General features: G+C 42.8%; 1 protein-coding gene and 1 long non-coding RNA gene across 8 annotated transcripts in view; one reads left to right on the top strand and one right to left on the bottom strand.

The window, feature by feature from the left end:
- The window catches only part of Klhl22 (kelch like family member 22), a 37,127-nt gene that overhangs the window by 18,151 nt on the left and 4,535 nt on the right, over positions 1-14,441 (bottom strand). For 4 of the 7 annotated variants that reach the window (XM_063226088.1, XM_063226087.1, XM_063226091.1 and 1 more), the window contains 2 exons: positions 12,348-12,614; positions 188-353 (listed from right to left, as the gene is read on the bottom strand). In XM_063226088.1, the coding sequence (XP_063082158.1) occupies positions 188-353; positions 12,348-12,574 (393 nt within the window). In that variant the 5' untranslated portion in view covers positions 12,575-12,614. Of the gene's footprint in view, positions 1-187; positions 354-12,347; positions 12,615-14,441 lie in introns of those variants that run through there. The other 3 variants (XM_063226086.1, XM_063226085.1, XM_063226089.1) reach the window with 1 other exon arrangement.
- LOC134470692 (uncharacterized) lies at positions 3,166-11,982 on the top strand. Its single transcript, XR_010039751.1, has 3 exons — positions 3,166-3,247; positions 9,865-10,070; positions 11,613-11,982. It is a non-coding gene; the product is annotated as an uncharacterized LOC134470692 (long non-coding RNA).

The raw sequence follows: 14,441 nt of genomic DNA, 5'->3' as shown, positions 1-14,441 counted from the left end.
AGGGACATCAGAAGCCATTCTGATTAACTCCCAAAGCTTGACACAGGGTCTTTCCCCACTCCATGGCTTACTTCACTGCTTGGTGTCCTGGCTCTCTGGGCCTACATTACTCCAATGTCACTACTCAGTGGACATCTTGTGTGTCTGAGGGTGGTGAATCTGCCTTGGTGAACAAGATGAGCCTCACCTGAAGCTGGCAGGCAGCAACCAATGTCTCCTGCACATTGCTGAGGCTGAGCTCTAGCTCAGAGGTATATATGAAATGCAGGATTTGGCACATGGCATTGTAGGACACGCCGTGGATCAGGACCTCCTCCTGCTCCATTTCCTTCAATCCCCCAGCAAACATACCTCTGCAAAGAGAAGAGAAAATGACATGGGGTTATACTGATAAGGACACAAGCTCAGGCTGAAAAGAACATTTAGAGGGAATTAAGCAGCAGTGACAAGGCTGGTACAGGAACAGATTAGCCAATAGTATGCATGTTGAAATGAGCAAACTGCCTATACACAGAAGTCAACCTACAGAAGATGCCTGACCAAGCCAGGGCAGCCATCCTAGAAACTGCTGTCTCCTTTTCCATGGTCCCCATGAATCCCACATGTGACTCATAAGGGTAGGCCTAGTTCCTGCTTGTTTGCTGTTTCACCCTTAGTTAAGTTCCTAGGTCAGACAAGCAACAACTCCAGAGCAGGTCTGAAAAGAAGTATGTTAGCAGGGAGTGGTAGTACCTGCCTGTAACCCAGCATTCTAGGAGGTGGAGGCAAGAGGATTGCAAGTTAGAGCCAGCTGGGCATCTTAGTGATTTAGTGAGACCCTATCTCAAAATATAAAACAGAAAGAGGGTTGGGGATGTAGTTCAGTGCAAAGGCTCTGGGTTCAATCCCTAATACTGCAAGAAAGAAAAAGGAAAGGAAAAAAGAAACTAACAAACAAACTGACCAACCAACAGACAGACTAGGTATTTTAGATGAGGGAAATACTGGGAAGGAACTCAAGAGGACATCTGACCTGGGATGGAGTACTAGAAGGGGCAGGCACAGGCCTTTCCCAGGAACTTAAAACCTGAGGGTGAGGCTACAGGAGAGGGGATTCCCTAGGTAAGAAGATAGGTACATAGGTACTGTGAGAAGAGTTTGGTGCTCGTGGCAGCCAAGAGGAAGTGAGCAGGTGAAGCAGAGCCAGGCAGCCTATCTCTAATACAAAGTAGATGATACAATGAAATTCAAGCTTAATAAAGCACAGATGCAGAATTTAATACCCTAAGTCAACAACTTGTTGCCCAAAGAGAGAGGGGGTAAGGGACCAGAGCTGGGGATGGGAAACCAGCTAGGCTGGAAGATCTTGAGGGTGACTCTGGCCTTGGGAGGGTGAACTAGCTGACAAGCTACAGCTAAGTTGATGGAGCACAGCAGTAAAGAACCTGCTGACAGACTGATTCCACAAGGACCCTGGAGGACCCTGGAGGACTTGTGGCCCTTTGCAAAGTGAAGCATATGGACAGGTAAGAACCTTCTATGGATAGGGTAAAATCTAGAAAGAACTGGTTTAGAGAGGGCAATTTAGTCTCCTGTGACATAGCCAGTGTGAGATGCACCAGGGACATCTGTTATGGTTGATTGTATCAACTTGAGACGTTTTAACTAAATTGGCTCAGCAATCCTATACCCTAGAACAGTTAATGAGCCATTGGTATAATGGCTAATGAGCCTGGATGGTATAAAGGAGAAATGTGAAAGGACGGATCTGCTTCTCTTTCTAGAAGAGCTCCATTCTCCACCTTCACCTCGGCCACCTTCTGGCCTCCTGCGCAGACTCTTCAGCTTCTGGTGCAGATCCTTTGACCTTCCATCACATACTCACTGGCCTCCCAGTACTGAATTGCAGAGGACACTGCAGTGAGCTCCAGACCTTGGCCTGAATCCTCCAGTGTTCAGAGAGACCCTCTGCATGCTTCCTTATCCAACTCTGTGGGTGGCCACCGTAAGGCAATCTTCTAAATTCTTACATTTGTATACCTTGTATAATACAAATTGTTTCTTTTAAACACTCACTGATATATCCAAGTGGAGACACTGATTAGGTGTTGGGAGATGAGAGACTTGTGGCCACAGCTGAAGATATTTTAATTAAATATTAATTACTTTACATTACTAGGGATTGAACCCAGGGTCTCATACATCCTAAGCAAGTGCTTTACCACCCTTTCCTAGGGGCTGATAGTCAGCAACTTTGAGATGGTAGAGAAACTACTTTTACATTTTATATTTCAACTAGGTAACATACATGGTGTTATGGGTTAAAAACTGGTGGTCAACTTAACACCAGCTGAATTAGATCAGCATGGTGCTGCGTGTATATGTTCCACCTGAGGAAAGTTGCCAGCCTAAATAGATATGTGGAAAAGAAGAGCTAGGCATTGTGGGTTTCTCTAAATGTTGCTGTCCTGAGGCATTGGTTCTCTTGGAAGAGCGTGTCATGACTAACTTCCCTAGTGAGAGTTTGACCATTGCCATCAGAGGAGCTCAGGACCTTGTTGGTGAGAGTGGTTGTGATTCACTTTGGGGGAGCTCTGGTCCTTACACTGAGCATCACTTCCTGGCTCCAGAGGGGAAGATGTGTGCTGTTTAATTTCAAGCTTTCTGGCATGTACTTGACTGTCCTTATCGTTGGAGGAGCTCGGGACCTCTGTGTCACTGAGGATGGCTGTGGTACTCTTCAGAGCAGCCTGGTTCTTATTTTGAGCATGACTTCTCAGCTCCAATGTAAAACCCTTAACCTACCAGCACAGCTCGGCCACCCTGCTGGGGCATAGACTTTCTAGCTTCCACCACTGACCTTTGGGCTTTCCCAGCAAGGAACCATAAGAGACTGATGTGAGTATTTCTTGTGGGCTCTAGACCTCCAATTGGACTCATGGGAGGCACTGTCATGGGCTCTCAGTCTTCATCTGGACTCAAGCAGGACATTGCTGTGGGATTCAAGCTCTTGGCTGAATATTCCAGATCTTTAGTGTTGTGGGCAAGTTTTCCTGCACTTTCTTGTGTTTAACTCTGAGTGACCATCATAAAATAATATTATAAATTCTGTGTCCTGATTATAATTGTTTTCCTCACAACCCCTGACTACAACACGTGGTACAAGATTTTTGTTGTATTTTTTGAGACAGGATCTGCTATGTAATCCAGGCTGGCCTTGAACTTGTAGCATTCCTCCTGCCTGACCTCCTAAGTATTGAGACTATAGGTATGTACCATCACTCCCGGCATATGGTATAAGATTTAAAATCAATGAAAAATCATGGTAAAAGTTCCCTCATAGCTTGGCTCCCAACTTTCAGCTGGTTCCCCTCCCACAGATACCCACATCTCCTCAAATGGTTGTATTTGTGTCTTATTTTATTTTTACTTTACAATACATTTTGGAAACTAATTTTTGCCCCAGTACACAGAGCTGCCTCCCTCTTTGTAAAGGCTATCCTCACTTATTTAACCTACTAGGGTCCTTTCAGGTTACTTTTTTTTTGGAGACTGTCTCACTGTGTAGTTTTGGTTGGCTTCTGAACTTACTATGTAGTCCAGGCTGGCCTAATTCCCAGAGATCATCCTGCCTCAGCTTCCCCAATGCTTGGGATTATAGGCATGCTCCACCATATCCAGTCATCCAGATTATTTCTCATCTTCCTGTTTTTCATATAATGGACAGCCTCACCCCCATGACACACTGCATCTGTGACTGTCAGTATTAATTCCCATGAACACAGCTGCTGGGATATACCTTCATACTTTGACAACACTGACTGCCTTCTTATATAAATCTCCATAGTAGGGCCAGATGCCTGCCTCCCATCCCACCTCATAAACTAGAAAGAACCAGTTCTAACTCTGCCATCACAAACAAGACAGAGCCACTTGTGGTGTCGCACACCTCTGATCCCACTACTCAGGAAGCTGAGGCAGAAGTAATTCCATGAGTTCAAGGCCAGCCTGGAATTCACAGTGTCAATTCAAGACCTGCCTGAACTACATACTTGTCTGAAAAAACAAAAACAAAACAGAAAATCCCATCACATGATCACATGTATAAAAGTCACACATAATGCTTTTTTTTGAGACAGGGTCTTCTTATGTAGTTCAGGCTGGTTTTGAACTGACATTGACTAAGTAGTCCAGGCTGGCCTAGAACTCCTGCCTTAGCTGTCGAGCAGAGGGATCATGGGCCTGCACCACTATACCTGCTATTACTTTTATAAACACTCCAAAATCTTTGCCTGTTTTCTATTAAGCTTTTTGCCCACTGCAGAGATATGCTGGGTTTTTTTGAGAAATTGAATTTTTTTCCACTTACTGATTTTTTTTTGGTCTTTTTTGAGACAGGGTCTCACTATGCAGTTCAGGCTGGCCTTGAGCTCACTTTGTAGCCCAGGCTGGTCCCGAACTCACAAGGATCCTCCTGCCTCAGCCTCCTGAGTGCTGAGATTACAGGCATGAGCCACCATGCCCAGCTCTTACTTATTGATTTTTATGATGACTTTTGCCATGAAGAAATTTGTCTTTGTTTTTTAAAGTAGTCAGATTTATCTTTTGTTTTTCTTTTTCAGTTTCTTGAGATAGGGTCTCTTTATACAGTTCATGTTGACCTTGAACTCATGGCAATCCTGCCTAGGCCTCCCAAGTGCTAGGATTGCATGTGGTACCATGCCCAGCTTTTCTTTTCTTGCCTCTGAATTTTGTGTCAAAATTAGAAAATCCTCTTTTTGAGATAAGAAAACATTTACTCATGTTTTTCTCTAGTTACTGTTTTTGGCATAAGGTAGGAAACAAAAACCTAAGTTTATATTTTTCACATAGCAACTGATTTATCTCTGCCTCTTTCCCAATATATGAGGCCAATTTTAATGAAACACCTACTGGGTTCCTGATGTTTGTAATATTTATGAATCTTCTAGCTTTTTTCTATAATCTTTTCACATCTTCCCAACAAGATGCAGGTTAAAATACTGTAGTGTCACAATATATCCAATATAGGATTTACCTTCATTTGCAACAATTTCCTGACCACTACTTGTGTATGTGTATGTGTGATATTAAGACTCAAACCCAGGGTTACACTAAGCATGTGCTCTACCACTGATGCCAAGCATGCCTAGCTCTTTAAAAAGATTTTTTTACACTTTTTATTTTGAGACAGAATCTTGCTAAGTTACTAAGTTACCCAAGCTGGGCCTGAACTTGTGATCCTCCTGCCTTAGCCTCCCAGTGTGTTGGGGTTATAAGTATGTGCCATCATGCCCTGGTTCCCTAGCCGCCTTAAAATTTTGAGACAGGGTCTTACTAGGTTGCTCAGGCTTGCCTTGAACTTGTGACTCCTCCCCCATCGCATCTTCTTAAGTAGCTGGGATCATAGGTGTGGGGCACAGTGCCTGGCACCACAACTTACTTTTTCATCTGAACTGTAAAAGCAATTCATTTAATTTCCCCCAATAAACTTTTTAAGGAACACATTAAACATCTAGATTAGGGCCGGGGATTTAGCTCAGGGTTATAAGCACCTGCCTGGCAAGCTCGAGGTCATGAGTTTAATCCCCATATCAAAAAAAAAAAAAAAAGATAAACATCTAGATTAATGTAGAAAAAGTTTGCATCTTTGCAATAGACACAGTGAACTTCTATATGTGTCCATGCACCCTTAGGGTGTCTTTGGAAGTCTCATAAGTCATCTTCCTATAGACCTCGTCTATAAATTTATCCTTACACATTTTACCAAACATGTTGCTAGTCCCTTGAAGCATTCTTCTATGCACTTTGCAGCAGCTCGAACCTTCCAGAGCTGCATTATTATTTGTATTTCCCTTGTCTGACTCCTCTAGGCAACTCTAGGATCCATGCTGCAGCAGTAGGGATAGGGACACTGTGAGCATGGATCACCTGAACAGGGCATGGGCACTTGGACTGATGCAGATATTAACATCTTACAAAAGCATCTTCTGTATGGGCCTTGAATAGAAGGGGGAGGAAGAGATAGAAGACTTTTGGAAATAATTAGGAAAACCTGAATATGGACTAAGTATCAAGGAAAATTATGAAATGAAAAAATTTTCTTGGACTCATAATGGTATTAAAGACATGTTAGAAACCAGGAGTGGTGGCACATAGTGATGAAACCTCAACTACTCAGGAGGCAGAAGGATCATTAATTTTAAGGGCATCTTAGACAACTTAGCAAGACCTCGTCTAAAATAAGAGCTGGATGTTGTGGTGTACACTTGTAATCCTAGCACTCAGGAAGATCAGCCAGAGGGATCACCATGAGTTCAAGCCCAGCCTGGACTACATAGCGAGACCCTGTCTCAAAAAATAAATAAATAAATAAAAATAAAATTTAAAAATAAAGAAATAAAAAGACTGAGGATGTAGTTCAGTTTTGTCCTAGGTTTAATCTCCAGTATATCACATAGCTGAACTATGTTAGAGGGTATCTTTAACAAAGCCACACTAAAGTAGGGATACAGTGTCATGTTGCCTGCAATTGCTCTGAAGTGAATTTATAAAATGTTGATCTAGGCCAATGGCACAGATATTCATTAACTTTATCTCTTAATTGTAATGTAGGAGCAACATTTTAAAATATAAATTAGGTAGGAAATAAAAAGAAAAATACATATGCATGCCCTCCTTTTTATTTTTAATCAAGAATAGATTTAATTCTTTATGACCCTCATTTCCCCCTCTAAAAAAAATGTCCAAATAAAAACTTAACCTGGGCATAATGCATACTTGTAATCCCAGCATTTGAGAGGCTAAGGGAGGAGGATCACAAGTTCAAGGTCAGCCTGGGTCCCAAACGGAGGGGAGAAGGATATATATTTTGAGATAATTAGGAAAATTTCAATATCAAGTGATATCATGAAATGACTACAGAATGAAAGTCTTTAAAAAGTGAAATTCTGTCATGTGCTACTAAGTGAATGAAATTTTTTTTATTTTTTTGTCTTTTTCCTTTTTATTGGACCAGGGATTGAAATCATGACTGCCTGCTTGCAAGGCAGGCGCTTATGCCACTGAGCTAAATCCCCAGCCCCTAAGTGAATGAATCTTAAGAACATTATGCTAAGTGACATAAGCCAAGTACAAAAGGATGAAGTACGATTCTATTTATGAGGTACCTAGAGCAGTCAGCTCTTTAGAAACAGAAAGTAAAATAGTGGTTACGAGGGGCTGGGGAACAGGATAAAGAACAGTTAAAAATTACAAAGTTTTAGGTCTATAATATGAAATCTGAATTTTTCATGACAATGTAAATGTACTTAATAAGCTGTACAGTTAAAAATGGTAAAAAGGATACATTTTACATGATGTATGTGTGTGTGAAGGTGTGTGTTTAAAACACAGTTTTGAATAGGATGGTCAAGGGCTGATGATGTAGCTTTGTGGTAGGGCATTTGCCTAGATTAAAGTCTGGGGTACCATTCCCAGTGTGGTGTGTGTGTTGAGTAGAACAACACAAAAAAAACTGGTTATCATGGCATTAAGGAGAAAGGTAAGGAGGCAAGATAAGCTGGCGATATTCTAGGTATATACATTTTCAACTATTCATTGTCTTTTTTGAGACAGGGTCTTACTATGCAGTTCAGGCTGGCCCTGAGCTCACTTTAGCCTAGGCTGATCTCGAACTTGCAACAGTTCTCCTTCCTCAGCCTCCCTAGTGCTGGGATTACAGACTTTCAACTATTTAAGAAATTGCACTTAGGTTTGTTTTTTGGTAATGGGGAATGATCACAGGGAAAGCTGAACTAAACTTCTAGCTTTTTTTTTTTTCCTGGTACCAGGGATCAAACTGACAACTTGCACTTGCCAGGCAAGCACTTGATTAGCTGAGCTAAATCCCCAGACTCCCAGCTCTTTTTTAAAATTTTACTTTAAGACAGTGTCTCACTCAGTTGCCTAACCTGGCCTGGAACTTGCAATCCTCTTGCCTTAGCCTGTAAAGTAGCTGGGATTACAGGAGTACACTCAACTCAAAGTTTTTTGAGACTTAGTTTTGATATGTAGTTCAAGCTGGCCTTGAACTCACCTCAATCCTCCTGCCTCAGCTTCCCAAGTGCTGAGATTGCTAGGATTATAGGCATGCAACACCATGCCCAGCTCAAAAAGTTTTTAATTGTGGAACTGCAAGCTCAATGTTATCATACTCATGCTGTATCTGTAGATATACTATGTAAATATGTATGCAGACACATCCTAGGTTATGATTACATAATTAACAATATGAATTGTAAGCTCCCTATGGTAGAGCTAATCTATCTTTCTGAGAACAATGCTCACCTGACTGGAAAGTGCTTTGAGGAATATTGTTTTATTGGTCTGAGAAAATTTAAACAGCTTTGGTGTCTGTTCCTAAAAAGCACAACTATACTGGGAAACCTCTGTGCTTTGTGTTTTTGTAGAGAATAAAAATTTTTTTCTCTTCTGGAGGTGAAATCCTGCCAATTATAATTTCTAGGTAATCATCAATTTTAGCTAAAATGTCAAAATCACAGTCACCAACTTGAGCAATACCATCCTTTACAATTCACAGACAGTATGAAAGCAATGGTAGGATACAATGACCCTGGGAGGTTGCATTTTAGGACAGAGCCCTCGGGTCCTTCAAACCCAAACAGGGGTTTGAGGCATGAGGAAGAACCAGCTCAGCTGCAAACAAGGTGAAGCAGATGAGAATAAGGTCAAGGGATCTGAAAGAGATGGGCAGTGGAAAGTCACTAACAAAAGTAAAAAAAAAAAAAAAAAAAAAAAAAAAAAAAGAAAGAAACATATCTACAATGCAGTGTAATCAGGTAACTCCCAAATCATATATTACAATCCTTTTACACCTTTAAAGTCTTCCCAAAGGGGAAAATACCTTCCTCGACAATTTTTTGAAAGGTATTGGTGGGAATCAAAACCAGGGCCTCACACATGCTATGCAAGTCTCTACCACCGAGCTATATCCCCAACTCCATATCATTTCATTTCACTTCGAGTCAAGGATCTAAGTCTCTCAGACTGGCTTCCAATTTTCAATCCTCCTGCCTCAGCCTCTCCAGCAGCTGGGATTACAGGCATGTACCACCAGGCCTAGCACTTTGTTATTTAATCTGAATCAGGTAACTTGAGTAATAAACATGATGCATCTTGAGAATAATCCATTTCTTTCATATCTACATCTAGGCTGGGACTGACCTCTCTAACAATGGCACTCTCCCTTTCCCTTCACATGGTCAGCCACACCATGGAAAAGGAGAAACCTCCTAAAAGAGGCCCATCTTGGACAGGTTGTGGGAAGGATTAGGAATCACTTGCACAAGATGTGAAAATCCTCAGAAAGCTTTTGCTCAATTAAGGAAAAGCTATATTCACACTGTACCTTCTAGGAAGAGTTATGTGATAGGGATAGCCTGAGTGGGAAGAATTGGGACATGAAGGGCTGTGACAGCGAGCCCAAGAAGTCCCCTGGCTCTGTAGCCCCCTGCCAACCAGTCTTGCACAGGCTCTAAATGGGTTGATCCTTCTGCTGGATAGGCCTGTGCTGCACCTTCCAAATGTTCTCTGCAGGTGGCGCTCTGATCCCCTACCCTGTGCACTATCTTGTATGTTATTATTTATCCCTTTTTTTTTTTTAATTGGTACCGGTGATCGAACTCATGACCGCCTGCTTGCAAGGCAGGTGCTTATGCTGCTGAGCTAAATCCCCAGCCCCCTCCTTTCTCTTTTTTTGATGTTTGTGTCCCCGTGCCCCCCCCCCCAATCGAACTTGCACTTACAAGGCAGGCACTTGTGCAGCTGAGCTAAATCCCTGACCCCTCTTTCTCTCTTTTGAGACAGGGTCTTCTTATGCAGTTCAGGCTGATCTTGAGATGACTTTGTAGCCCAGGCTACTCTTGAACTTGCAATAATCCTCTTACCTCAGCCTCCTGAGTGCTGGAATTACAAGCGTGTGCCTCAACACCTGGCTTCACTAAGTATTATGGGTTTGTTTGTTTTTAAATTTGAAGTACCAAGGATTGAACTCACAACCTTGCACTTATCAGGTAAGCACTTAAGCTACTGAGCTAAATCCCCAGCCCCTTCCCTATGCATTAAGTGGCCTAGACTGAGCTCAAATTTGCCATAATACTGTCTCAGCTTCCCAGAGTGTTGGGATTGGAGGCTTGGCCATGATGTTAAATTTATTAACAACCACAGCTAAATCTCCTAATGAACTAAAGGGTTGCTGCTGCTCCTGGACATCTACACCAAGTTACCAATGAGTCACATTCACCATGAAGCACTTAAGACACAAAGAAGTATTCTGCTTAATAGTTCCTAAAATGAAAAAATGGGAACTACTACTGAGCCCAGAAGGCAAAACAATTAAGGAGGACTGGCATGGAATGCCTGGGGTTTGAGTATTGCCATCTTGGCTGCCCCCACCCCCACCCCGGCTCATACTCTACAAAAGGAGGGTGTGGGGGCCCTCTTCTTCAGAGTGCACAGCTATACAGACAACAGGGAAATAGAGTACAGAAAATGATTTAGGTCAAGGCTACTGAGTATCTATGTGACAACCACCTGCGACAGCTAATTTTAGGTATCAACTTGATTAGAGTAAGAAAACTGGGAAAACATTTTTTCTGGGTGTTTCCAGAGGACGCTGGCTTGTAAGTTGGTGGGATGAAGGGGGAAAATTCATTCTGTGTGGCTAGGCACTTGAGGCCCACACAGAAGAAAAACAGCACAGACAAGATAAGATTTCTCTTCCGCTTCTTTTGCCTTCTTTTCTCTTTCCTCCCTGTCTCTTTATCTGTATCTCCCTCCCATCCTCTGTCTCTGGTACACTCTTTGTCACTTGCTTGTAGATATCAGAACTCAGGCTCTCAATCCTTGGCACTTTAAAGACTTATATCAACAGTTCCCCTGAGCTCCTCAGGCCTTCAGGCTCAGAATGAGAATTAAATCAAAAGTCTTTTTGGTTCTGAGGTTCTCAGACTTAAGAGTCAAGCTTGAGACGCAGCTCAGTGCTGAACTACCTACCTAGAAAATAGAAGGTTTTGGGTTCAATCCCAAGTACCAAAAAAGAAATAAGGAAAATAAAAAACCGAGCTACACGTTTGGCATCCCAAGGATTCCAGCTTACAGATGGCTTGTCACGGAACTCTTGAGAATCCAGAATGCTAATCAATACTAATCTCCTCTCACATATTTATAGACTGTTGGTTCTATCTCTCTTGAGAGTCCCAATACAACATGCTACACACTAGAATAAGATTCCAACCCAGTAAGTCAAAGAAACAAGCCAAGAGTTCTTTCCAGTGCTAATGTGAGGCCATGCAGGAAGCCATGAGAAATGCTGGAGAGGCCAGAGCCCATTGGGAGGGTCAGAAGCTGATATCTGAAGATGAAAATTGTAAGCCATAAAAAGGGTGACTCCATGTAGCTGTGTGGACAATGTGTATACAATAATAACCACCTTGCCTTGGACTTTAGCACCTGTAGGGTGCTAGAGGAATGACCAGGCTCATACAGACCTCCTAACTGGCATTACAATAATGGGGGAGTGGTTTAAAAGGTCATAATGTGTTTTTTGTTTTCAGATGGAGTTCACCCAAAAGTCAGCTGGATGGAATTCTTTATGTAGGTCAGTCTGGCTTCAAGCTCTTGATTCTCCTGCCTCAGTCTCCTAAGTGCAGTGATTTCAGGTGTCTGCCATCATATCCACCTTTAAGTGTCGTAACATCTTAGGAAAGGGTCTGTGTTTAAGAGACAGAGCAATCTAAGAGTGTTAACAATTGGTATGTATTCAGGTGTTCATCATATTGTTCTTCTTTTACATAAATTTCAAAATTTTCAAAATGAAAATGGGATGGGAATAAAATGCAGAGTAGAATAAAATACGAATCTGTTTTATTCCAAGATATTGTAGTTGTAGTCTAAGATTGACTTTATAAAACATGACACTACAAATAAAACCAAACATAATTATCTTCTTTTTTCTTTTTGGGAAGGGGGGGTTGATACAGTGTGGCCTCGAACTTGTGGTAATCCTTCTGCCTCAGTTTCTTGAGTGATGGGATTATAGATGTGTACCACCATGACCAGCCAAAGCACACTTATCTTTTGAAAAAAGATGCCAAAGATATGAGACAGCTGAAAGAAAAACACACTCTAAAACACTTCTAGTCTCACAGTTGTCACCTGCGTCTCCACAATAGGCTCCAAGGTCAGTTTGAGACCTGGCACCTTCAGTGCCAGCACACATGCCTAGAAGAGCTGAGATCACTTGTGTTATTGTCCTTGAAAAAAACAAAGAAACAGGTTAAGCAACCTACCTGAAGTAATCACAGGATGCAGCCAGGAGGATCCGATGGGCCTCAATGTGTCTCCCCTCCACCACCAGGACAACGTCAAAGAGGATCCCACTGTCTCGGAGAGCCAGCAGCCCCCGGAGCAAAGCCTGGGAGTGCTTTGTACTGCGGTAGGTATTGTTGATGCAGTGTGGGTGGGAGGGCTGTGTGGGCAACTTACAAAGCTGGGTGAACTCCTGCTCCTCTGCCATTCTGAATGCCACACCAGCCCTCACCACTGTGACCTATCTGCTGGCAAGACAGAAAGGACAATGAGTGAGCAGGTTGGTGACGCCTCTATCATACACACTGGTCTGCTGTATGCTCTGTGGCATCTGCTGCTCACTCTATTCCTGTGCCTCCCTCCAGCTCACCTGTGCCTCCCCTCTGATTCCAAGCCCTCTACTTCCTTGCCCCTTTCACTTCTGCTGCAACTTGGTCTTCTTCTTGATGACCCATGTCCCTTAATCCACAATCTTCATCCCATTTTGTCTCCTGTATTATTGAAGTAACACAGGGTTTTGGAGAGACAGACTGGTCTGAGCTGGAGACCTACCAACCAAGGATTCATACTAACACCAACCTGAGCTTTGGGTTTCTCAACTATAAAGACAAAGTCCAAAGGGCCCACCCAGAGGCTGGCAGTACAGCTCAGTGGTAGAATGTTTATCTAGCATGCACAAGGACCCAAGTTTGATGTCCTGTCCTGAAGAAAAAAAAGAAGAAGAAGAAAGGAGAGAAAAGAAAGGACAGGAGAGGGGGAAATGGAGGGAAGGAGAGAAGAAAGGGGAAAAGAAAGGAGAAGTAAAGAAATGGAGTAAGGCCTGAGTGGTGCTAAGGTTTTAGAGCCCCTTCACTGGAAGGTGGGAGCCAGGGTAGTATTTCTGGGACTCAGCTTCTCTTCTCAGGAGTTAAAAAAAAAAAAAAAGTTTGAAAATCAAGCATGGTAACTTGAATGCACTAGGGCTGGTGGACTCAAGATCATCACATCACATTTTAAGTTCACTCTTTCTAATAATTGAGTTGATATGATCGAAAACTTCAAACTGATGAAATGAGAGCCTCAGAAACCCAACCAGGAAAACAAAACTACTGCAAACACACATCTGCCACACACAGACTCTGAATAAACCAAAAAATGACCACAAACAGCCAACTGCTCTGAGATAAGGAGTCATCAGTCTGCAGGGGAGATGTTGCCAAGCTGCATTCTTTTAGCCATGGAACAATCAGTTACAGGGCCATGAATATCTGCCTTCTCCACTTTGCATCACCCCATTTTCCCCTCCCCAAAATATCTCTCTCCTTTAATTCCTATGTCTTTACAAGAGCAAAATGAAAAACGATCTTAATATAAAACTGGCCAAAAAGATACGGTCTCTCGCCTCACTGCTGAGGCTCAAGAGCACACCTCCCACCACTCACCTCCTCCTCCTCTTGGACCTGTGAGCTCTGGACTCTCTGTCTCCCATCAAACCCACTCAGTCCTTTTCAGTCTGCCTTCTACACTTGGGACCTTGGCCCACGTACCCACTCCTTCCTCCCACTCTGGACTGGCTCATTTTTCTCACCAATACCCCAGAAATGGTTAGAGCTAAGGATTATCTCAATTGACCATGTCTGGCTCAGGAATGTCTCTTGTCTGGAAACTCTGACCGATGGCAATTCTCCCTTGTCTGACTCCTTTCTAGCCTAACGCACAACTTGCTCCAGCTACCCCTTCCTCCAGGGCTGCATTCCCAATGGCACTGCCACTTCAAAACCTAGTTGAGCCAGAAGCCTTACAAGCCTTACCATGTTTATTTTTGTCACTGGTACAGCTTACCATTTCCACATCAGACACTTCCTGGTCTCAACAGTCTCTTCCTTATCAGATCCTCTGGTTCTGATTCCTGTACCTCTCCCTGATGTAGCCAACCCCTTACACCTTCCTAGTCACCATTCTTTATTTCCTTACTTCCTGCTTATTCTAAGCTCCTCTGTCCAGGCCACATGAAGGTCTTAAAATGCCCTGAGTGTGCTGATTTCTCAAGTGCTGGGCCCTCTACGTGGGTCCTTCTTGGGGCTTCTCTGTGATCT

The sequence above is a fragment of the Cavia porcellus genome, unplaced genomic scaffold (assembly GCF_034190915.1).
Source record: "Cavia porcellus strain 051 isolate PalLab524CR breed Dunkin Hartley unplaced genomic scaffold, mCavPor4.1 scaffold_16, whole genome shotgun sequence".
Taxonomy (NCBI): domain Eukaryota; kingdom Metazoa; phylum Chordata; class Mammalia; order Rodentia; family Caviidae; genus Cavia; species Cavia porcellus.
Note: the sequence above shows the minus strand (reverse complement) of the source record. Positions and strands in the feature narration are given on the sequence as shown.